The 23,789-nt window shown below is 43.0% G+C and overlaps 1 protein-coding gene across 5 annotated transcripts in view; it reads right to left on the bottom strand.

Moving 5' to 3' along the window:
• The window catches only part of gabrg2 (gamma-aminobutyric acid type A receptor subunit gamma2), a 56,827-nt gene that overhangs the window by 24,183 nt on the left and 8,855 nt on the right, over positions 1–23,789 (bottom strand). For 3 of the 5 annotated variants that reach the window (XM_056443367.1, XM_056443375.1, XM_056443404.1), the window contains exons 2-6: positions 19,750–19,889; positions 15,342–15,409; positions 6,946–7,166; positions 4,416–4,498; positions 1,493–1,630 (exon numbers count right to left, since the gene is read on the bottom strand). In XM_056443367.1, coding sequence (XP_056299342.1) covers positions 1,493–1,630; positions 4,416–4,498; positions 6,946–7,166; positions 15,342–15,409; positions 19,750–19,889 — 650 coding nt within the window. Of the gene's footprint in view, positions 1–1,492; positions 1,631–4,415; positions 4,499–6,945; positions 7,167–8,019; positions 8,129–15,225; positions 15,265–15,341; positions 15,410–19,749; positions 19,890–23,789 lie in introns of those variants that run through there. The other 2 variants (XM_056443395.1, XM_056443385.1) reach the window with 2 other exon arrangements.

The raw sequence follows: 23,789 nt of genomic DNA, 5'->3' as shown, positions 1-23,789 counted from the left end.
CCCTCGTCAGTGTGTTTCTGGTCTGGTTGTACAGAATCTTGTCCCCACCTGTAGGCCTCCTCTTTAGCCTGAGTCTTGCAGTGAACCAGGTGTTGTTGTATGTGCAGAAGGTTTCACACATGTCCTCAAGCTGATATATGTGTCAGCTCATCCAGGTCTGCAGCAGCCTCAAAACACTCCAATCAGTGGAGGCAAGCAGGACTGTAGCCCAGCTTGGCCTCTCCATCTCTTCACAGTCTTCACCAGGCTTTCTGCCTGTGGACGGGAGAAGATGAACCAGACAGTGATCAGAGAGTCCCAAAGCTGCACGAGGGACTGAGCGATATCGTCCTTAGTACAGTGTAGCAGTGGTCCAGTGTGTTTTGTCCCTGGTGCTACACTTAATGTGCTGTCTGTATTTGTTTTTGCTCTGAAGTCCCCAAGAACAATGAGCAGGAGTCTGGGTGTTTGTGCTCCATGGTGGTGATCTGCTCTGCCAGGTGAGTGCCTCACCACAGGCCTGAGTGGGATACACACCGACCAGGATGAATGAGGAAAATGAATAAAATGGTTTGCAGTTTATTAAAAGAGTTTCTAGGTGAGGCTGCATGTTCCTTTAACACCGTGACATCTGTGCACCAACCTTCATTGATATAAAGCTCGGTGGAGTTGGAAGCCGACAGATGCAGCGCTGTACCGAGCCAGGTGTCGGTGAAGCACAGGGCGGCAGATCTGCTAAAGTCCCTATTAGTTTTGTTCTTATGACTTGTACTTATAGGTGTTGTCCATCTGCTCCGTGGGTTTTGATTGTATACTGTACCTTACAGACTTCTGTTATAAGGAATGAACATAGCCAGAGGGCAGCGGGACCTACAGGATACTTTAATTGAATAGAAGTGTACACACTAAGTATGTATCTTCATTTAAATTGACACTGATACGTTACCTAAATGGGTTATGACTAAAAGATGGACTTTATACATCAAGTTTATTTCATAAGGCCTTTAGAGTCACTGGCCTGCGAATAAAGCCTGATGATGATAATAATAATAATAATAATAATAATAATAATAATAATGCCTATTTAATTTCCATAAATTTAATTCCACCATATAATAACATTTCTAAAAATAATAATACATAGTGATGCCTCTCTAATTTCCATAAATTAAACTCTAACATATAATACAAATTATTTAAAATAATAAAAAAATAATACATATTAATTCCTCTATAATTTCCAGGATTACAATTCCACCATATAATAATAATAATATTAATAATAATACTTTGAATTCATAGTGCTTTTCTAGAGCGTCAAAGTTGTGACATCATCACATTACGGTGACGTTGCCTCCATCAGATTAAATACACCAGCCCAACATGAACGTTGTGCAGCCGCCTCAGATCAATAGATCAAGAGATGAATAGATCAATAGATCAATAGATCATGTCTGCCACACGGTAACGTGTCCCCGACTCAGAACCCGTCCCCGGGGGCCGATCCTCGTACCTGAGACGGTCCTGATGATGCCGGAGGTGTTCCTCAGGCCCACGAAGGAGAACTGGTAGAGCCTCCAGGACCGGATGTCCCCCACCTCCACCGAGCTCCTCTTCCACTTGTAGATGATCTCCTCCCGGGGGTATCCATCTGGGTGGGGGGGGGGGGGGGGCACAGTTAGAGTCCATCTGAAGGGGGTGGGGGATGGTGTGCTTTAAATAAAAAATGGTAATGCTAATTTAGAGCATACATTTTGAAATATATAAAACATGAAAACTCGCTGGGAGGAGGAACGCTGGGAGGAGGCGAGTCCGAGGAGCTCCAGAAGAGGCTCGGGCTGCCGGGGCACGTGTTTGAGAGAACATGGCCGCGTGATACGCCGCCGCCGGAGGTGGAGATGGAGATGGAGGTGGAGATGGAGGTGGAGGTGGAGCTCGTGTGCCGCACATCAAGAGATTTCTTTTTTTAATCAAAGTCGTGGAAACATCCGCAGCTTTCATTCTGTTTAAATGAAAGCCTCCGTTTTATTTCTAGGCCTCGGCTATTTAAGAGGAAGCGTCCTCTCTGGAGAATATCCCATGGTGCATCTTTCTGTAGATCCATAGCGGCCTCGTTAGCATAGCGTACCCCCCCCCCCCCAATCAGTTTGGACTTGAGTCAATTTTTTAAATGTTCTCCAGAACATTATTGATGGCGTGCAGACACAGATCCATCAGTGCTTAGCCGGAGGTCAATGAGTCATCTACTATTCATCTCCTGATTGATGCCACTACACACTACAAATGAGTGAATGTAACAAACGATTCTCCTCAGACATCACATGATGATATTTTTGTATTTGTTTTATGTTAATATGTCTAAAATAATTTTTTACAAAATTTAAGTCGGTCCAATATTGCTTTAGTCGATCTTTCTGAATCTTTTTTGGTATCTGTGTTCCCATCTTACATTATGTAGAGCTTTTCATTCATGGCTGTTGAAATACATATCTTCATATTAGCCTCGCGCTGTTTGTTCACAACATCGTTTCGATACGCTTCAGCTGACCTCGATACCACTATTTCCAACAACATTTCTAGAACAGAGCCAGCAACAGGACAGGCGGTTGGCATCCTACTATTCTTCCATGGTGTGTCTACTGATTACAGTGAAGGGTCATTAGGCTAGCAAGGCCGAACATGGCCCAACATCACCAGAAATATGTATTTTTTATGAAACATATTTGCCCACAAATATGTATATTTTTATTAGTTATTCTTCACTTTATTCTCTTAATTTTATAGCTGCCCTAGCTCTTCTCAGTGCTGTGCTAGCGCCAGTTTGGATATGAGGAGGCTGGTTTTATCTTGATCTTTATCCAAATGGTATCAGGGCTCGATGGTTTGCAGGGGGCCTTCATCTGCCCCTAGCCTTGCCAGGAAATAATATGTGGCCAGGCTAGCTTCCAAGTGAATGAATGTTGACGATGTTTCTCAGTTTTATCAGTTGTTAGAGCAACCTCTAGGGAGGGCTAGAAGGCCCCGAGGAACACAGGAGCCAGGAGCCATTCGGAGGATTGGATTACTTGTATTGAGACCAATATTGAGAGGCGGGTCTATGGAACCTCAGAAGGTGAAAACCTCAGAATTAGAACGTAAATAGAATGACAAAATATTAAAAGCTGTGAGGAGAGAAATCACGGATTAAGGAGAATATATCGAGAAAATCGATTCTATTTGAATAGATATAATTATAACGAATCTCTCAACTGAAAGAGACGCGGACGCCGACGGTAACAGCCGGGGGCGGGAAAGAACTCCAGGGGCTCGTCCAACTACGGCTCAACCCGCTGCGCAGCCACTGGCTGCTCTGCATGTTGCACTGCTCGGGGCTGGACTGCTGTAGTGACTTGCGGTGTTGGCTTTTTGTGTTGGAGGCAAACTTGCCAGAGCTAACCGAGGCAACACCCAGACACCAGAGCAAACGAGATGCAGACAAGGGCTCGTGCTTTGACAACTCGGGGCTTTTTGAGCGGATCTGGGACACATAGCGGAGCTGCACAATGAGCAGGTAAATGAGAGCGTGAACAACAAGAGGAGAAGATTGAAAGATTCATTAAAAAGAACTCATTAATTGTGTTTTCATATTTGCGTAATTTTCATCTTCATATGTGATGCATGTGATACAATACACACACATCATACACAATATACACAACATATATATCATTCTTCATGATCCCTCAATTCTCAGTGTAACTTTAGGGTTTTTAATACTTCAATAACACAAGAAACTTTATCTTTTTCTCTTTTCCTTCTGCTCAATAAAGCCCCGTGACCCACCACCGGAACACTGTTTAACTATATTAGTTTGTTCAGTTGTTAGGTAGTAAGGCATTGAAGGCCCAGATAGAACACGGCCCGCCACTGAGCAGTGTTGTCTGCAAATGGCGCTATTGGCTGTGTTGATGATGGAGAGAAGACACCGCCGCCGACGAAGAACACGGAGAATTTAATTTATCAACTTCAACCTCTCGTCGACATGGGAGGAGGGAGGAGGAGGAGGCGGCGCGCATGCGAGCATGCGCGCAAAGTCCAGTTCCGATCAATCGAATTTCTAGAGTTCGCGAGAGTCGGTCGACTATCAACTGGGACCGAGCTGCTATCAGTGTGTTATCGGGACTGACGGACAAACACATAGTCCGACTAAGGTGTTTACATGAAACGGATAATTCGATTTCAGTCCGACTAAGCCAATAATTCGATTGCATGTAAACGCACTGAGTGACAAAAAAACAATATTGGAGAGGTCTAACAGAATCCTGAGCTTGTTGCATAACAAGGCCTTAAATGACGTGTTTGTGGAGCTCATGTGTTGCTCGTGCTCGTGCACGTGCACGCCATGCACGTGCACGGAAGAGGTCGAGCAGAAGGTCATCGGCGTACGGCGGACTTACAGCTGGAGAACTCCAGGGGACACGAGTGCTCGTCCATCGGGAAGTTGTTCAGCTTGAGCTGACACTCGGCATCGATGGTCAACCTGCAGGCAACATTTAAATGTCAAAGAAGTACTATATATATATATATATATATATATATATATATATATACAGTGTGTATAAATATATAACATTTATTACTGCACAAACATAGTTAATGAAAATGAACACAACTAAATATATGTTCCCACAGCAACACACTCACACGGCTCGACTCATCACTCTTGAGGGAGTTTGAAGACAAAGTCATTAAACTTTCTCTTAATGGGAGGATGACCTTAGATGACTTTACACACACACACACACACACACACACACACACACACATTATTGTCATGTATCATTGTCCTCCCAATCACAGCATCCTAATTAACCGCAGGTCCCGCCCTGAGCGCGTTAACGAAGTGGCCGGGTCGTGTTCATCCATCACAGCTCCAGAAAGATTCTCTTATCATCACCGGCGAGGTGTGTGTGGCGTCGGTGTTAACGTTTAATGGATTCATGATGGCATGCAAAACATGATAACACACAATTCATCCATCACATTTCACTCATAGCAGTCAAACTATTATATATATATATATTCATATATTAGCCCAATCAATGGCTCTGCAGGCTGGATCAGGCCATTACACCGTAAAGAAATGACTTTATTTAGCATTACAGTTATATTTTCTTTAGAAAGATTAGAACAAATATATATAATAGAAAAATTACAAATGTTTAAACCTTAATAAGCTGTGTAGGAGCGCCGGACACGTTAAAGGTAATGCTGTTACACTTTGACACTTTGACTTGGTCACAAACGACTTCCGCCGGACAGATTTGACTCATTTTGATAAACGTTGAGTTTAAAACGCCGCGCTGTGAACCTGTTCAGGGCACAGAGGGATGTGTGTGAGGAGTACTTCAGCACACACCGATCCTCATGCTGGATCCAGGAGGAGCTGGAAGCACCGTGGCGGCAACACAGTGATCATAATGCAGGGGGGGAATTAAATGCTTCACACTTATCGTCAGTTCTTAGTCTTTAGGTCCAAACTGTTGAATTGAGACTAATTATTATGTGTTTTATCTATTTGTTTTCTGCTTTATTCAACTGAGAGCACTACAGATACTTGTTTGTATGAATAATATATGTTTATCTTAGCTATCTTTCCAACACAGGAGAAGAAGAAAAGGATGGGAATCCAACAGGGTATATGTGTGTGTATATATATATATTAGGGCTGTCAATCGATTTAAAAAAATTAACTAATTAATCGCACATTTTGAAATTCATTAATCGCGATTAATCGCGATTAATCGCAATTAAAAGTTAAAAGTTCATTCTTTTTAAAGACCAAACTTCACACAGAGCTGTGTTTTCAAAGAGGCTCCTACCTATAAAGTGCCAGCGAGGTATTTAATATCGTGGATGATAAATTGTTTCTTCAGTGAAACATCAGATTAGTAAAAAAAAAGAAGTATATTGAGACCCCATTGGTCCTGTCATCTTTAACACTGAACAGCAGAACCAGTGGCCTTGGTAACTGACTGACATTCACATATGTCACGTTCACCCTCTGGAGGCTGGGGGCATTTTATACATTTTACCGAAAAAAATTAAATTCACCTTTTAAAGGCGTTTGCATATGACACACCCCCACGTGTTATACATCAAACATTCCAGAACAATCTCAGCTCTATTCAATGAGGCTCAGTTGTCCTGGTGCCGTGTTCTCTGCTCTCTGACTGACAGGCTGCTATAGAGCCTCACCTGTGAGGTGGGAGGTCCTTTGTGATTTACTGAGTGTTCATTGGTTGTTTTTTTCCCAAAATGTTGACAGACAAACGGATTGACCAATCACGGTGAAGGTTTCGTGTGACGAGTTCTTTCCGCGCCGCGTCCCCCGACACGTCGCCCCTCTGTTCCTCTGTGTATCAGAGGTGGAGACGGGAGGAAGGAGAGCAGGAGGAAACCCGACTGATTCATCCACGAGTTAAACTCATTTATGCTCCTTATTTTCGCGGAGAAATAATTGTTTTTAAAACGGAAACAGTGTTAAACCGTACTGCCGCGGTTTGACACTCGGTTTGAGTGTAAAAACGTCAACGAACACCGGAAGTAAACAAAGTTGCGTTAATTGCGTTAAAATATTTTAGTGCGTTAACGCGGCCAAATTAATCGCATAGATTAACGCGTTAACGCTGACAGCCCTAATATATATATATTTTAATAAATATATATATTTATATATATATATATTTAAAATATATATATAAACAACATATATATATATATATTTAAAAAATATATATATATTTTAAAAAGAATATATAAATATATATATATTAAAATTAAAATAAATAAAAAAATATATATAATAAAAATAGAACATGTCAGCTTTCAATGGGATTAAAAGGTGAATTAAATACTTAAATACTTCTGAAACAGTTCAACTGTTGCGCGATAGCCGAATGGGTTACTGCGTCCCCGGCGTCTCACCTGAGGGTGTAGAGGATCCGACCGTCGTTCCAGATACGAAGCATACGATTGGGCGTGGTGATCCAGTGGGCGTCGGCCTTCTTGGAGTTGCGGAAGAAGGTGTCCGGGATCCAGATCTTCCCGACCATGTTGCTGTTGAGACGCAGCACCTTCATCGTGCTGTTGAACTTCAGCCGGCGGTCGTACCACGTCTGGGCGAAGAAGATGTCGATGGTGTATTCCTGAAGAGGGACGAGGCGTCAGGTTAGAAGCTGAAGAATAAACCAAATACTTCTCGTGGCCCTAACTATCACCAAGAAAACAATACTCATGGAAATCAAGGAATAACACACATATCACACACTGGAAAAATGTAATGCCAGAATATATTTCAATGGAAAAACTTACCTCATCATTTACACCACAACAGAACACCACGACATCTGGTCATCATTCACTATATGTTTACAAACATGACACCATTCATCTTATTGGTTCGTTAATTCATCTTAATTCATTTAAGTTATTTTTTATTTTCCCTTGCCTGGAAACCAATTTAATTCCACGTAAATAGTATATATTTAAGTACACATTGTTTATTTTATTTATTTATTTTGTTATTTTATTTATTTAGTTAATTAAATGTATTTTATTCATTTATTTTATTTTATTCATTTATTTCTTTTTCTCAATACTGACTTTATGAAGATGTGTCCACCGTTTCGTCGTCCTCTCGGTGTTATGTCTATGTATTGTCTTTTGTCTTACAATAAAACATGTTAAAAAGAAGCTAAAGACACTTCATGTTAACACACTCGATTAAAAACCCTCGTATCTGAATATCCAATGAGATTTTATGTAATTGTTTCTTCTGTCTGAGGGAAACTTTTTCTATCGCGGTGGAAACTCACTGCTGGAACTCATCTGCAGACACTTTTCACTTTATTAAAAGAGTTTCTATTCAGGCCCAGAAGACCTTTTGTCCCTCCTAAAGAGTTCTGCTGAAACAGACCATCCTGAAGCCCTCAACCTGAAAATTAAATGTTCAACGGGGCAATTAATACGTCCCCTTGTTCGGCTCAAATATTATCTAACCTCATTTTCCCGAGCCCGACTCAACCTTCTGTCTCCCATTCAGCCCCGTGGAGCCGTGAGGAGACGCATGTGTGAGGGTATGAAAGGGCCGGAGAGGTGGAACGTGGGCTTGTGAGCGAGGAGACCAGCGGGCGAGAGGGCTCCGGCGGCCCTTCATGTTTATCCAGTGATTCGGCCCCGAGGTTCAAAGTGAACCACGGGATGAGAGAGAAATACGACACAATGGGGATTTGAGGGCATGAAGGCGTTATCTTCCGGACAAAGCTCAGCGCAATAATAACGTGTAAATCCTAAATGAGATTCTAAAAACAACATTTTCACCAGGTGACGTTCCCTTTCAACGTCCTCATCGTCCCCAAAGGACAGAGAGAGTTCAAATGTAATGAGAGAAAGATTAAAGGCCTTCGGATCCTCTGGAGCTCCACATTGTGCTGGAGAAAGTGGTTCAACTTGTGTGCTTACACAACACACACACACACACACACATATACACATCTACATATATACATATACACACACACATATATATATACATATATACACACACACATATATATACACATATACATACACACACACATGGATATATATATATACATATATACACACACACACACATATACATATATATACACACACATATATATATATATATATATATACACATATATATATATACACACACACACATATATATATATATACACACACACATATATATATTAGGGCTGTCAATCGATTTAAAAAAATTAACTAATTAATCGCACATTTTGAAATTGCGATTAATTAATCGCGATTAATCGCGATTAATCGCGATTAATCGCAATTAAAAGTTAAAAGTTCATTCTTTTTAAAGACAAAACTTCACACAGAGCTGTGTTTTCAAAGAGGCTCCTACCTATAAAGTGCCAGCAAGGTATTTAATATCGTGGATGATAAATTGTTTCTTCAGTGAAACATCAGATTAGTAAAAAAAAAAAAGTATATTGAGACCCCATTGGTCCTGTCATCTTTAACATTGAACACAGCAGAACCAGTGGCCTTGGTAACTGACTGACATTCAAATATGTCACGTTAACCCTCTGGAGGCTGGGGGCATTTTATACATTTTACAAAAAAATTAAATTCACCGTTTAACCCTTGTGTTGCCTGGGTCATTTTGACCCGAATCAATATTACACCCTCCTGCCGCCTTGGGTTAATTTGACCCCATTCAATGTTTAATGTCGGTGTTCTTTCGGTAGTCAACAAACAAACAAAGTGCCTCACACTTAAACTTGGAAAACAATATTAATTCTAATAATTTTCTGGAGGTTTTAATTGCTGGCGTCAAATTGAACCCAAAGGGTAAAATATGTTAGTAAATATAAAGGTAACAGGAGGGTGAAACATTGAATCGGGTCAAAATGACCCAAAGGCGGGGGGAGGGTTAAATATTTAATCGGGTCAAAATGACCAAGGCAACACAAGGGTTAAAAGTGTTTCCTTCTTTTAAAGACAAAACTTCACACAGAGCTGTGTTTTCAAAGAGGCTCCTACATATAAAGTGCCAGCGAGGTATTTAATATCGTGGATGATAAATTGTTTCTTCAGTGAAACATCAGATTAGTAAAAAAGAAATATATTGAGACCCCATTGGTCCTGTCATCTTTAACACTGAACAGCAGAACCAGTGGCCTTGGTAACTGACTGACATTCAAATATGTCACGTTAACCCTCTGGAGGCTGGGGGCATTTTATACATTTTACAAAATAAATTAAATTCACCGTTTAAAGTCTTTTGCATGTGACACACCCCCACGTGTTATACATCAAACATTCCAGAACAATCTCAGCTCTGAAATGAGCCTCATTGTCCTCGCGCCGTGTTCTCTGCTCTCTGACTGACAGGCTGCTAATGAGCCTAACCTGTGAGGTGGGAGGTCCTTTGTGATTTACTGAGTGTTCATTGGTTTGACCAACCACGTTGAAGGTTTCGTGTGTCGAGTTCTTTCCGCGCCGCGTCCCCCGACACGTCGCCCCTCCGTTCCTCTGTGTGTCAGAGGGGGAGACGGGAGGAAGGAGGAGCAGGAGGAAACCCGACTGATTCATCCACGAGTTAAACTGATTTCTGCTCCTTATTTTCGCGGAGAAATGATTGTTTTAAAAACGGAAACAGTGTCAAACCGTACTGCCGCGGTTAAAAAAATAAAAAATAAAAAATAAAAAAATGCGTTAATTGCGTTAAAATATTTTAGTGCGTTAACGCGGCCAAATTAATCGCATATATTAATGCGTTAACGCTGACAGCCCTAATATATATATACATACATATATATACACACACACATATATATATATATACATATACACATATATATATACATATATATATATACGTATATATATACACACATATATATATATATATATATATATGGGGCACTTTTTGAAACTTGTGGAATAACAATCTTTTGTTCAAAAAATAATAAATATACTTATAGGCTTACAGTATATGAGCAATTGTCATCAAATGGCAATAATTAGACTATCAGTCAGTAATAAGACTATTAGGCATAAGACTATTAGACAATAATAAGACTATCAGTAGTCTAATAGATTCTGGACCGGGTCATATCGGCGACGATGTTTTTGACAAGATCATTAAATTATCAGGATTATTAGAGGACATAATGGGGCGTCGTTTGCCCCGCCCCCAGTAACATGATCGTTCTTAAGGGCAGTTTTGCATCTGACGGCAGTTTTGCATCTGACGATCTCATGCCGTCCATTCTACCTTCCCCGGGAGTTCAGCTCGGTCATCACCACAGCCGTCTACATTCCACCACAAGCGGACACCGACGTAGCACTATCGGACCTACATGATGTGTTATGTCGGCATCAGAACAAGTATCCCGACGCGGCTGTGGTGGTGGCTGGGGACTTTAACAAGGCAAACCTAAAAAGTCATGCCGAACTTTCACCAGCACATTACGTGTGCTACCAGAGGAAAGAACGTTGGACCACTGCTATACGCCATTCAAGAGAGGCTACAAGGCTGTCTCTCTCTCCGCTCGCAAATCGGACCATGCCGCCATTTTTCTGCTTCCGGAGTATAAACAAAGGATCGCGGGAAGCGGTAGTGACGAGGAACGAAGCGGTGGTCTGACCAATCAGAGGCTGAGCTACAGGACGCTCTGCGTGTCGCCGACTGGGACATGATCCAATCCAGTTCCAGTGACGCCAGCGAGTTTTGAAGTAGCAATGAGCCTCATAGCAACGCTTAGCGGACACCATCGTCCCCACGGTAAAAGTTAGGGACTTTCCTAACCAAAAGCCGTGGGTTGATAGATCCATCCGTGAAGCTGTGAACGCCTGCATTGCTGCCTATAACTCCGGTCTTGTATCCGCAACATGGACGAGTACAAGGCAGCGGTCTATGGACTGAGGAGGGGTGAAGGAGGCCAAGAGGAGGTACCGAGACAGAGTGGAATCACAGATGGAGCAGCGCGACACCAGGCGCCTATGGCAGGGGCTACGGACTATCACAGACTACCAGAGCAGACCTCGCGAATGGTGAGTGCCGACGCATCCCTAGCGGAGGTCCTGCACTCATTTTATGCACCGTTTGCGGCTAGCAACAACACCGCTAGCTCGCCGCATAACAAGAACACCGTTAGCGTAGCCGAGGTGAGTTCTACCGCTCGGGATGAACACACACTCTCTGTGACCGAGCACAGTGTGAGGAGGGCTCTGTTGAGGGTGAACACCAGGAAAGCTGCAGGTCCAGATGGCATATCTGGGCGAGTACTGAAGACCTGTGCTAACCAGCTAGCTCCAGTGTTCACCACAATATTCAACCTCTCCCTGGCTGAGTCCGTGGTCCCCGCCTGCTTCAAGAGATCCACTATTGTCCCTGTGCCCAAGAATGCTTCTCCAGCATGTATGAATGACTACCGACCGGTGGCCCTCACCTCGGTGGTCATGAAATGCTTTGAGAGGCTGATAAAGGACTACATCTGCGCCTTCCTCCTTTCCTCCATGGACCCGCTGCAGTTTGCTTATCGCCCAAACAGATCCACGGATGATGCTGTCTCCCAGTTACTGCACACCACACATGCTCATCTGGACAGCCAGAGGGGGCTATGTGAGACTGCTGTTCATTGATTATAGTTCAGCTTTCAACACCATAGTCCCTCCAGACTGGCGGCAAGCTGATTGAGCTGGGACTGAACACCCCCTGTGTGCTTGGATCCTGGACTTCCTGACCGCCAGGCCACAGGTGGTCAGGGTGGGCAGACACACCTCCAAATCCCTCACCCTGAACACAGGATCCCCCAGGGTTGCGTCCTCAGCCCCTACTGTACTCCCTGTACACACATGACTGTGTGGCCAGGTTCAGCTCAACACCATCATCAAGTTTGCGGATGACACAGTGGTGGTGGGCCTGATCTCCGACAACGACGAGAAGGCCTACCTGGAGGAAGTTGCTGATCTGGTGCCAGGACAACAGCCTCATCATGAATGTCACCAAAACTAAGGAGCTGATTGTGGACTTTAGGAGGGTACAACAACAGAGGACGTACTCACCACTGGGGATTAACGGGACTACTGTGGAGAGGGTGAGCGGGTATAAATACCTGGGAGTCCACATCACCGAGGATCTGACATGGTCAACAAACACAGACACTCTGGTGAGAAAGGCAAGGCAGCGGCTCTACCACCTCAGGCAGCTGAGGAAATTTAAAGTTTCCCAGAGGATCCTTCAGTCCTTCTACTCTGGAGCTGTAGAGAGCGTCCTGACAGGAAGCATCACAGCCTGGTTTGGCAACTGCTCCGCCAGGACAGGAAGGCTCTGCAGAGAGTAGTGCGTTCGGCTGAGCGCACTATTGAACTACACTCCCACCCTGCAGGACTTGTACACCAGGAGGTGCAGAACCAGAGCCGGCAGGATCATGAAGGATCCTCACCACCCCAACAACAGACTGTTTCAGCTGCTGCGATCAGGCAGGCGCCCCGTAGTCACGCTGCAAGAACAGAGAGACTGAGACGGAGTTTCTTTCCTCAGGCCATCAGGATTGTGAACTCCGACCTCACCAGGACCCCCACATAGACCCACACAACTGCCCCTCTTAGGCACACACACACACACACACACACACACACACACACACACTTACTGTAAATATTGTGTTGTTTTTTATTTGTAAATAGTGTGTACTTGTTGCCCTTGCACATTCCTGCTGAGCATTGCCACTTTCATTTCACTGCACACCCTGTGTGTGTATGTGACAAATAAAACATCTTGAATCTTGAATCTTGAATCTTGAATCTTTTGGCCTTTGCCCCGGTGTGTTTCAGACACGGGTTGCAGCCCTACTCCCCCATCATAAGGACTCCTCTCTGCAGAATCACAGCTATATGTGGTCCATTAATATTCCACATTAGTTAAAACAGAACCAAAGAACATCTTCCTCTCTGAAACTGAGATCCAGTTCCAACATGCCACATTGTTTTTTGTATTAATAGGACCGCGCTGATGGGTTCTGGGAGCTGGAAGCGAAACGCAGCGCTCCCACTCTTATTGGCTGCAACTGCAGGAACAAAAGCTCCACGGGCTTCGTGGGTATAAAGAGCTTTCTGCATCTTCAAGTAATAAAGAGGTGATGAAAAGGATGATTTTATGCTGTTTATTCTATTACGACTTCATCAGTTGTCGTAAATAACGTAACTTTTAAGCACCAAGCTTTTTTTTAGGCCTCTGCTCTGAAAATTGCAAACCCAAACTAAAAAGGCTGGATGTCTGCAACCACTAGGGATATATTAATCTTTTTTGTTGTATTTCTTTTGTTCAGATGTGTAGATATCAGTCTATATGTTACTGGGTGAGAGTAAATAAAAATGTCAGGTCCGAATTGAAAAAAAGCACTTCAAGGATGATTATATGTTTGGAATGAGGCAGTTGAAAAGGTTTAAAACTCTCTCAGATCATATAAAAATATTTGAACATTCTCCCTGCAAAGGTTAACTTTGAAGAAGTGAAGCAGAACAAAGTTAGAGGTTTGAGTCCAGGTCTCCAAAACGGACATGTTGGCGGCCATTTGGGATTTTAATTTTCTCCTGTAACAAACCATATATTTCACTTATATGTTACTCAATATATACAAATACAGCATTTTACAACTTTTGAATAAAAAAATCAAAATAAATGTGGAAATAATAAAAACAAATAACTTAAATACTTGAAATGCAACCTTTTAATTAAATGTTCATCAAAAACAAATAGCGTTGTAGTTACAGTTAGCTCAACCCAGATGTAGTGCTTTCACCATTAAAACAGATTTTTTTTTAAACAACAACAACAAACTGTCTCCAAACCATCACAACCTGTTGTTGACTTGAATAAACAAAGAGCAACGGGCGACACCTCAGACTGCGGCTGATGCAATTCTTGGCAACCCCAGCGTGAGAACGTCTCCGGACTCGACGTCTCTCAGGCGGTTGACATCCGTCTCTGAGAGTCGTCTAATTTTCAAAATAAAAGATGTTCCATGCAACACCGGTGCAATAATGGGACGGCGTTCATCCGCCTGCTGCAAAGGACACCTGCAAGTTATTCCTGCAAAAACTTGGATCACTTTATAAGTAAAAATAAATTATTAATTGAACATCAGTATGGATTTAGGAAAAATAGAACTACGACTCGTGCACTAATGGGGATGGAAGGAATAACAAAGGCAGTTGAAGATGATGAATATTCTATTGGTGTTTACATTGACCTCCAGAAGGCTTTTGATATGATAGATCACAGTAAATTATTGAGGACATTGGAGAAGTATGAGATAAGAGGGATGGCTCACTCCTGGTTGAAAAACTTTGAATGATGATATTTTTGGTTTTCAAAAGTATTATTAATAAAAACAATTTTTGAGGGTTAGAAGTGTAATTGAAATGTATGTATATGGAAGATGTATGTGGAGATATATAAAATATATATATATATTTGTATATATATAAAAATATATATATTATATTCTTTTTTTTCTTTGTTATTTTTCTTTATTTTATAGTAATTTTCTGATTTATTTGATTATAATAATTTAGGAATATATAAGCATTTTTTGCTTCTACCTATACCGTTTCAGTCTTTCTTGTATATTATATCGAATAATATTGTATTTTAATGATTGACTGTAAAAAAATACACAACAACAACAACAACTACACCTGCATTGTGTTGCCCCACTAGAAGGGCAGAGGGCAGAGTGGTGGTTAACCCGTCCATGATCTCCATCGGTCACACATGCAGAGTCACGGCCACGCCAGAGTTCAGCTCCACTCACCATGTTGATGGCGTTCACCGGCCCGATGCTGTTGACGAACATGTCCGTGTGGATCACCGTTGGTTTCACTGAAAAGAAACATAAGAATATTAATTATTCATCACGTACAATAAGTTTCATGACGTTGGGTCTACGTCTTCAGGACCAGTAAAGCACGAGGGAGCGCGTCCTTGTTGTGAAAGCAGCTCTAGGAGGTATTCCAGGTGTTATCTGAGCCTCACATGATTGACAGGTGTGATGATGAAATCATGAGAAACCTTTGAATGCACGTCTGCACGAAGTTCAATGGAATTGAAACATCTTCATCTTCAGGCATCAAATCCTCGATATGAAACATGCTCAAATCAATCAAATTCAATAGAAAATCCAACGAAAAGATGAAAAATATCACAATATCACAAAGAAAATGTCAAGTAAATCATGTCAATGTCTCATAACATATATGGCCAGACACTTCTTGTGAAGACAAGTGTTCAACACCATCTTCTCACTGTGACACGATGGCACGGGCAAGGTCAGGCAGAGTTTAAGAGTTTCAAATTAAACAAATAAGAAGTGAGAGAGTCGCTCAGACTCGAGCTCCGTCTCTTCCTCACGGGATCCGTCTCCGCCGGGCCGCGAGCCGACTTACAGGCTTCATCTTCTTCAGGCAGAGGAGGAGCCTCCTCCTCTGCCTCCTCCTCGCCCTTTTATTCCTCTCCCTGATGAGGAGATCTCGATCAGGTGCGTCTCTTCACACACCTGGCCGAGATCTCCTGAACGAGTGGGTGGAGCCTTCTGGAACGTAGACTCCAGCCACCACCTCCCCCCTCAGGCCCTCACAATACATGGTGCCCTTTCAGATAAATGTGTGTTCTCCATTGTTGTTGGAAATGTTTGATTTCCTGTAAATTGTCGTTTCCTGAGGCCAAAGTAACACAAAAGGTGATTTCATGATTATAGTTGATGGTTTAATTAATTTGTTCTCAAAGTGAAAGACTCCAAAAGTCACTTTACTCCTGACCACATTAAATGAACTAAACTAAATGATCCCTCTCTACCTGTATGACACGATGACGTCATCGTCCCTGCACCGGGTGTAAGAGGCGCTTCAGAAATGTAAAACCTTGTTTCCTTGTCGGCGAGGAGACGCCGCGGCGCCTCCGGGGACACGTCCTTCTCCTCACGCCAGAACACCTCATGCTTTGTCCATGTACTGACAAGCTCCGGTCCCATTTCCCACAATGCATCTGTGCCCTCTGCAGCATCCCCATCCATCCCCTTCCCCTCCCGCGACGCTCCGGGCCTGCGAGCTCCTCTGAGTTACCGTCTTCTCTCCGAGACGACGCCGGCTACTCCCACGGCGCCGCCAGAATATATCCTGACGTGACAATATGAGAGGATGGATTACAGCGGCGGAGACGAGGCGACGCGCGGCGGCAAAAGCTCCAACAAGACTCGGATGGAGATGATAAAAAGGGGAGGCGGCATCCTAATTAGTCCTTTTTATTAAAAAAATGCAGCACGAATGTACGAGGCAGGAAGCCGCTCTCCGGCGTGGAGTCAGGATAAATGCTGAAGAAGGTTTTCTTGCGGCAATAAATAAAAAGAAGGAGGATTGGAGTTCTGCTAAACTGATGAATGTTGCACTCTCCGTGTAGAAGTGAATCTCCGTTGCTCAGGCTTCACACCTCGCCGTCGGACGCCAGAAGAAGACGAGGCGCCTTCATCCGGCGTGTGTTTGGACACGGACAGAATAAATGCTGAAGAAGGTTTTTTTTTAGCTGGAAGCGTCGATGTGGCAAAATATATATATATATAAAAATGAAGATTGGCGTGCCGTCCTGTGGGATGTCCTTTTGTTAAACTATGCACCCCCCCCCCCCCCCCCATGCCTTTGCACACTCACTATCACCACTACTGGCTATGAATACTAGTTCTTATTACTGTTTTATCATCGTTAGAATGTATGCAGACTGAAAATGAGATGCGGAAAAATGTGCAGCCCTGGAGTATTGGTACAACAAAAGAAAATCCATATAAATATACATACATGGCTAAAACAAGGTGTTTACTGTTATACAGCCAACTGGAAGGTGGATGTCTTCCATAAAAGCTCAAATAGAGACCAAGGAGAGATGATCCCAAGATGCCGTGAATGTCAATGAGTTTTCTGACTTGCTCTGCGCGCCACGGGGATCCCAAATGAGCTCACAGAGAAACCAAACAGCTCCACGCACGATCACCTAGACCCACGAATAAACTCTCTGTACGCCTCGGGTCCCTCCACTCGGCTCCATGTATGGGAAGTAAAATAAAATATATTTATCTTTAGAAGGCGACGACTTCCCATCAGAGCCGTGGAACGTATATGAAGAAGTGAGGATGTTCTCTCTCCCTCTCTCCCTCCCTCTCCCCCCTCTCTCTCCCTCACTCAATGTCTCAGTCCTATTTGCTTCATTTTCCACATATACAGTAGAGCTCCAGGGGCATTAAAATTAAATGAGCATCATATTGGACTTCAAAGGGAGGCGGCACTGCTGACACTCCGCCCACTGCTGAGACTCCGCCCACTGCTGAGACTCCGCCCACTCCTCCTCTCTACCTCCACCTGATGGATGGTGGAGGTCTGGATGGTGGAATATGCCGACTACCAACTCTTCATCCACTCTGTCATCTTCATTGTGTTGTTCCTGTGTTTTAATGTGTGTGTAATGATTCCTTCTGGTCACATGACATCTATGACACCTGTCCATCCTGGAGAGGGATCCTCCTCTGTTCTCTCCTCAAGGGGTCTGACCCTGAAGGGTTGTTTGGGAGTTGTTCCTGATCCCATGTGAGGTCAAAGGTCAAAGGTCAGGGATGTCTATATGTACAGACTGTAAAGCACTGAGGGGAATTTCTAATTTGTGAAAATGGGCGATACAAATAAACTGAATTGAACTGCTCCACCGCTGCCGGAGCGTTGTGTTCAAGCGGCTGCCGCAGCAGTCGGCTCAGAGCGGCAGCAGAGCGGCAGCAGTCGACTCAGAGCAGCAGTCGGCTCAGAGCGGCAGCAGTCGGCTCAGAGCGGCAGCAGTCGACTCAGAGCGGCAGCAGTCGACTCAGAGCAGCAGTCGGCGCCTCGTGTCGCTTCAGTTCCACCGGCTGCTGCCGGATTGAATACAAAAGGAAAACGAGTAGTTTGTAGAACATGATGTTTAATCTCTGGGTTTCGGTGATGAAGTAACTCCAGGTCATCGAGGCCGAGGCCAAGCAAAGTAACGAGTCACCGGCGTTAAGATCAAGTTATTTAGTGTCAAGTTTCTTATTGTAAAGTATAAAGCAAACATATTCCTCTTCTTATGCGAGAAGCCGATGGATTTTAATGACTTCTGGAGGGAAATCTCTGAACTCCTGGGCACATGAAATCATTTGAACGTCCCCTCATTAAAAAAAGAGCCCAAATTCCAGTCCAGCTCAGCCCTCAATAATTATCCTCCTCTTGGCTTAAGTCCTTATTAATTTACATTTGTGCGAGTAGCCGACTGTCAAAGATGTCGTCCCTAGAGACGTCTTCTCCAGATGGCTCTCGGCTTCGTGGGGCTCAAAGCTTTGACGTCCAGATATCATCATCATGACCCAGTTTCATGCACATCTGAACTGAAGCTCACATGCTTCGCCTTTTTTAGAACACCAACATGTTCCAAACAGCCTTCATGGTTGAAGAGATGCGCCTTTTCACTTTGGGTATGTTATTCAGAGCAGAAACTTCAAAAATAGGTCATTTTTTACAAGCTTAAGATGAGCCACAGACCTTCAGCGTAAGATAATAAGTACGCATGTATACGTGTCAGATTGCAAACTCTTTGAGATTCTCCATGTTCTCCAAAAAAGGAGAAAGTCTTCCTGAATGTATGAACTCCTTTTATGTATTTATTATATATATATTTCTGAATCATGGATTTTCACCAACAAGTGAGAACAGGAAAAGAAGAAGTCCGTAAATGACGTCACAGACACGATGTCTTTCTTTCTACAGCTACTCTACAAAGTGCCCGGCTATGGGAATGGAGATAATAAGATAATAAGTACGCACGTATACGTGTCCGATTACAAACTCCGTGTAGCACCCTGTTCTGTCTCCTCTGTGTCTTCTGTCTTGATTGTTTCATTTCCCACCCTCCTCCCCCCCTCCTCTCGTTATCTGATGTCGATGTCTGTGTTCCCCCTATATATTGAGTCAGTCTTTCCCTTGTCTGCTGTGGATTGTCGTCTCTGGTTCCGTGTCCTACAGCTACTCTACAAAGTGCCCGGCTATGGGAATGTAGATAATAAAATAATAGTATGCATAAATACGTGTCCGATTACAAACTCTGTCCATAAACGTCTGTTTATTTCTTTGCGTCTCTTCATCTGAACGGCTCCTCCGTGAGGAGTCGGCACCCACCTCCGATGTCGGGCCTCAGCTTGTTGTCGTAGCCGTCCAGGAGGCTGTTGAGGATGTGTGTGACGTCGCTCTCGAACACTCTGGGGGTCAGCACCCACGTCTTGTTCGCCCCATCATCGTCTTCTTCGTTCTGGAAGGAGCTGCGGGGAGGAGAGGAAAGACACGCACGCTATCAATACTTCATACTGCGCTCATATTTATTTAGAAGGAAAGCTTTTTCGCGCTTTTCATCTCTAAATATAGCTGGTAGAGAAACGCTGAAGTAGGCTTCCCGCTCAAAGAATAAGTTATAGGGAGAATATATTAATTATCTAGGGCACACAACATGCATTCACACTGAGGCTATCATTAATATAATATTCATGTTGGTCAACCGCCTGTTAAATGTAATAATCTACTTCATCTGTAAGATATATTCGGTTGTTTCCACTCAGACGTCTGTGTTCCTGCAGCTTCGGTATCTCCGTGAAACAATGTTCTTTGATTCACATTTAAATCAAATATCTTAAACTTCATCTACATTGTTTATATTATTGGTGAAGAACCAACCGGCATCTCAAGACCGCTCCTTCCTGCATTCAGACCACGTCAGATAATACGGGTCATCCTGGAGTCAGAAGGTCAGTTTCTTTAGTTTATCATCATAATCCTCTGGTTCTGAGTCTAGTTCCTGACGTGGAACACTCACACATACAATGTAGCATACATGCTAATCTAAAAGCATATATAATATATCTATATAGGGAGTTAATGGCTGATGGGAATAATGCTTCCTCAGGTGGGGACACGCAGTTAGACGATCTAAAGGAGATACTTCATGTTTTATTGTCCATGGGACACACGCCAGCTGAGCCGCCATCATTCACGTCACACAGCGCTCATCATTCAACGGGTCCTCCCCGAAGCCTCGTACACACTTTGGGGTTTTTTCCCACGGCGTGATCTCGCAAATGTTTTAGTTGAGTGACGTGAGAGTCGGCGGCTTTGTGTCAGCCACGGAAACTCAGCTGCTATTTATTTATTTAATGTATTTAAGTTATTTAATTTAATTTATTTAATTTTTGTATTTCATTTAATTCATTTTATTAAATTTTTTAATTTTAATTTTGTATTTTTTTTCAGTATTCTTAGCTCTTGTTGTGAAAGCAGGTGTTACCATGCGCGTCGAGTAACATGAAATCATACCTGGACGGATCCACAACAAGGACTCATGACTTCAGAAGGAAACCAGTTGTCAGTGACGTGTTGACAACGTTCCCCTAAACCATGTCCCAAGAGGACTGTTGTGATGACGGGATTCACAAACAGCTGCGAGACGTTTACACAGAAAAAGGTGGTAATCCCTATAAGTGACGGAGGCCTCAGGTGTGACACACTCTCAATGTCTCGCTCTCACGACTGAACTGAGTAGAAGGCGTCATCTCCCGAAGGGTTCTCTCCTTTTTTACCCCTGAAGAGATTTGTTTTCTATTTTTTGGGAGTTTTTCCTGATCCGATCTGAGTTCAAAGGTCAGGGATGTCGTGTGCGTACAGACTGTAAAGCCTTCTGAGGGGAGTTTGTGATTTGTGATTTTGGGCTGTATAAAATAAACTAATTTAAATAATCTACCCGTTGCTTCTCAAAATTGCCTTGACGTGACAAAAGAAATGTAAAGATTGCTTAAGTTACGGTCAACGACAACTTCCACAATTATCTTTTTTTTTAAAAAGAAGCTAAAGCTCTCCTTCAATTTCCAAATAGGTGAAAACATTCTGAGATGGGAACGTTGCGTTTAGCTTGAGGCCAGAAGATTTCACCGAAGTGTAAATAGATTTTTAGGAGCTGGAGTTTAGTTCCTCGCCTCAGACATCTCCAACTGGAAGGATAATGATGTCTCAAGAGCCCCCCCCCCCCCCCCCCTGAAACTTAAGGAAGAAACTTGTCTGGTTAAATGAAAGTGTAGAGTATGTTTTATCTTCATGTCTTTACTCAAGAGGGAGGAGCAGCGGCTTCTGAGCAGATTTAAACTCTTCTGCCTGCCACTGCTTCTTATTCAATCAGGAACTATTCATTCCCATGATGCACTGCACTGCTACCGCACATATGATGATTTGTACTTTGCTCTTTCATCTCTTTTACTATTTTATATATACATAACTATATATATATATATACATGTGTATATATAACTGTGAGCGCTGCGCGTGCAGACAGCATTTTACGGAGCGCTCTGATCGCTCTTTTAATGAAGTATCGATACTAAAACTATGCTAAATCACATCGTTTTTAACGTACGGGTACTTTGTTAGCATCGCTACACCGTGCAGCGTGACAGCAGCAGATGTAGCGGACTAACATTCAAGCTAACCTAACTTCCCAAACGCTGTGGACATCTGAACACTGATTGGCCGAGACGCGACACGTCCCATCAAAGATGTTCTATTGTGAAGAGCACCACTCCACATTTTCTCCGCGTCTCACTGCAATCTCAACGGCAGCGGGCCAGGTGAAAACAATAATAAATCGGAACGTGTCTCTGGTATTGTTCAGGGGGCCGGTCCAAATGTGGAGGCGGGCCGTAGTTTGGGGACCACTGCTCTAGAGCAATGAAACAAAGAGATTTCTCAATTAAATAATAAAGAATCATTAATGGTGAAAGGGAAACAAAAAGAAAGCTTTTTATTGGTGGAGCTCGGTGAAAGAGGCTCTGATAGCGTTCTCATGTTCTCAGGCTGGTGGAGGACCAGCACTCTGCATTGAGTGCTATCCCTCTGCTCCGAAAACATGACATCTTTATGTTTGTTCTCAGGTGTAAGCTGTTAGACGTGGATCACTGGATACCTTCACATATATATTAATATATATATACATGTATATATATATATATGCAGGGAGCGTTTCTGGGTTGCTTTGTGTTCAGGTAGCTGTCTTCATCTCACAGAGTGACTTAGTGTCAGACCACCAGAGGAAGAGCCGTGAGTTCTGCACTGCAGGCGGACCTGAGGATCCAGAGGGTCCACAGAGGATCCACAGAGGATCCACAGAGGATCCAGAGGGTCTGCATCAGCGCCTGTTCTACAGGGTTTTTTGCCATCCATGCGTTTTTTTGTGTGGCGGTCGAAACACCTGTTTTAAAACCCCGTCTCAGGTGTTCTGAGTGTAAATATGATGTGAGATGTTTGTAAGTTTACTGTACAAAAGGCTAAAAAAGGGAGTAAAAGAATATGTATTTCTGTTGTAGGAGTCCCATTATGGAATAATGTTGAAATGGATGTAAGAATGGTCAACTCCTTTTTGGTTTTCAAGGGAATTATTAAATTTGTTTTATGTATGTATATATATATATATATATATATATCAGTATGCAAATAAGTGTGGGTCCAGTTATTGTTATAAAACAGATGCAAACAGAAAATACAAGATGTATACAAAAGAAAATTGCAGCGGGTCCAAAGATTTGATTATCTGATGAATTTCCTCTGCAACGAGAACGCTGAGTCCACCATGTGTATATATATATATATATTGTTTTTAGTTTTTATTTTCTTTGTTATTTTTACTTCATTTTATATTATGTAATTTAGGATAGGAATATATAAGCATGTTTTGCTTCTACCTATACCTTTTCAGTCTTTCTGTTTTGTATATTATTTGATTGACTAAATAAAATACACACCAACAACATTCTACAAGCAGTGAGGTGGCCGAGCGTCTGCACGCTCACACACGAGCTCCAGAACGCGTCTGTGCACACATGCATTCCCTTTGCATGTTTCACTGCAGCTGATGAAGGAGCCGCATTAATAAAAAGCATCGCGCTGATCGTCCGCCACACTGCTGCTGCACCGACGGCAACGACACGTCAGACGTTGCTACGGCACGACCTTCCTCCCACGGGCCTCTGATGAAACACAACGGACACTCTGTGAGCACCAAGTCACTAAATGTGCTTATTTTAAATACAGATATGTGCTTCTGACTCGTATATGAATACAAATGAACATCTGCTGTTATGGTCCTCACATCAAGAACAACAAAAACACCTGGACCGTCGGCTCAA

The sequence above is a fragment of the Pseudoliparis swirei genome, chromosome 3 (genome assembly GCF_029220125.1).
Source record: "Pseudoliparis swirei isolate HS2019 ecotype Mariana Trench chromosome 3, NWPU_hadal_v1, whole genome shotgun sequence".
Lineage (NCBI taxonomy): Eukaryota > Metazoa > Chordata > Actinopteri > Perciformes > Liparidae > Pseudoliparis > Pseudoliparis swirei.
Note: the sequence above shows the minus strand (reverse complement) of the source record. Positions and strands in the feature narration are given on the sequence as shown.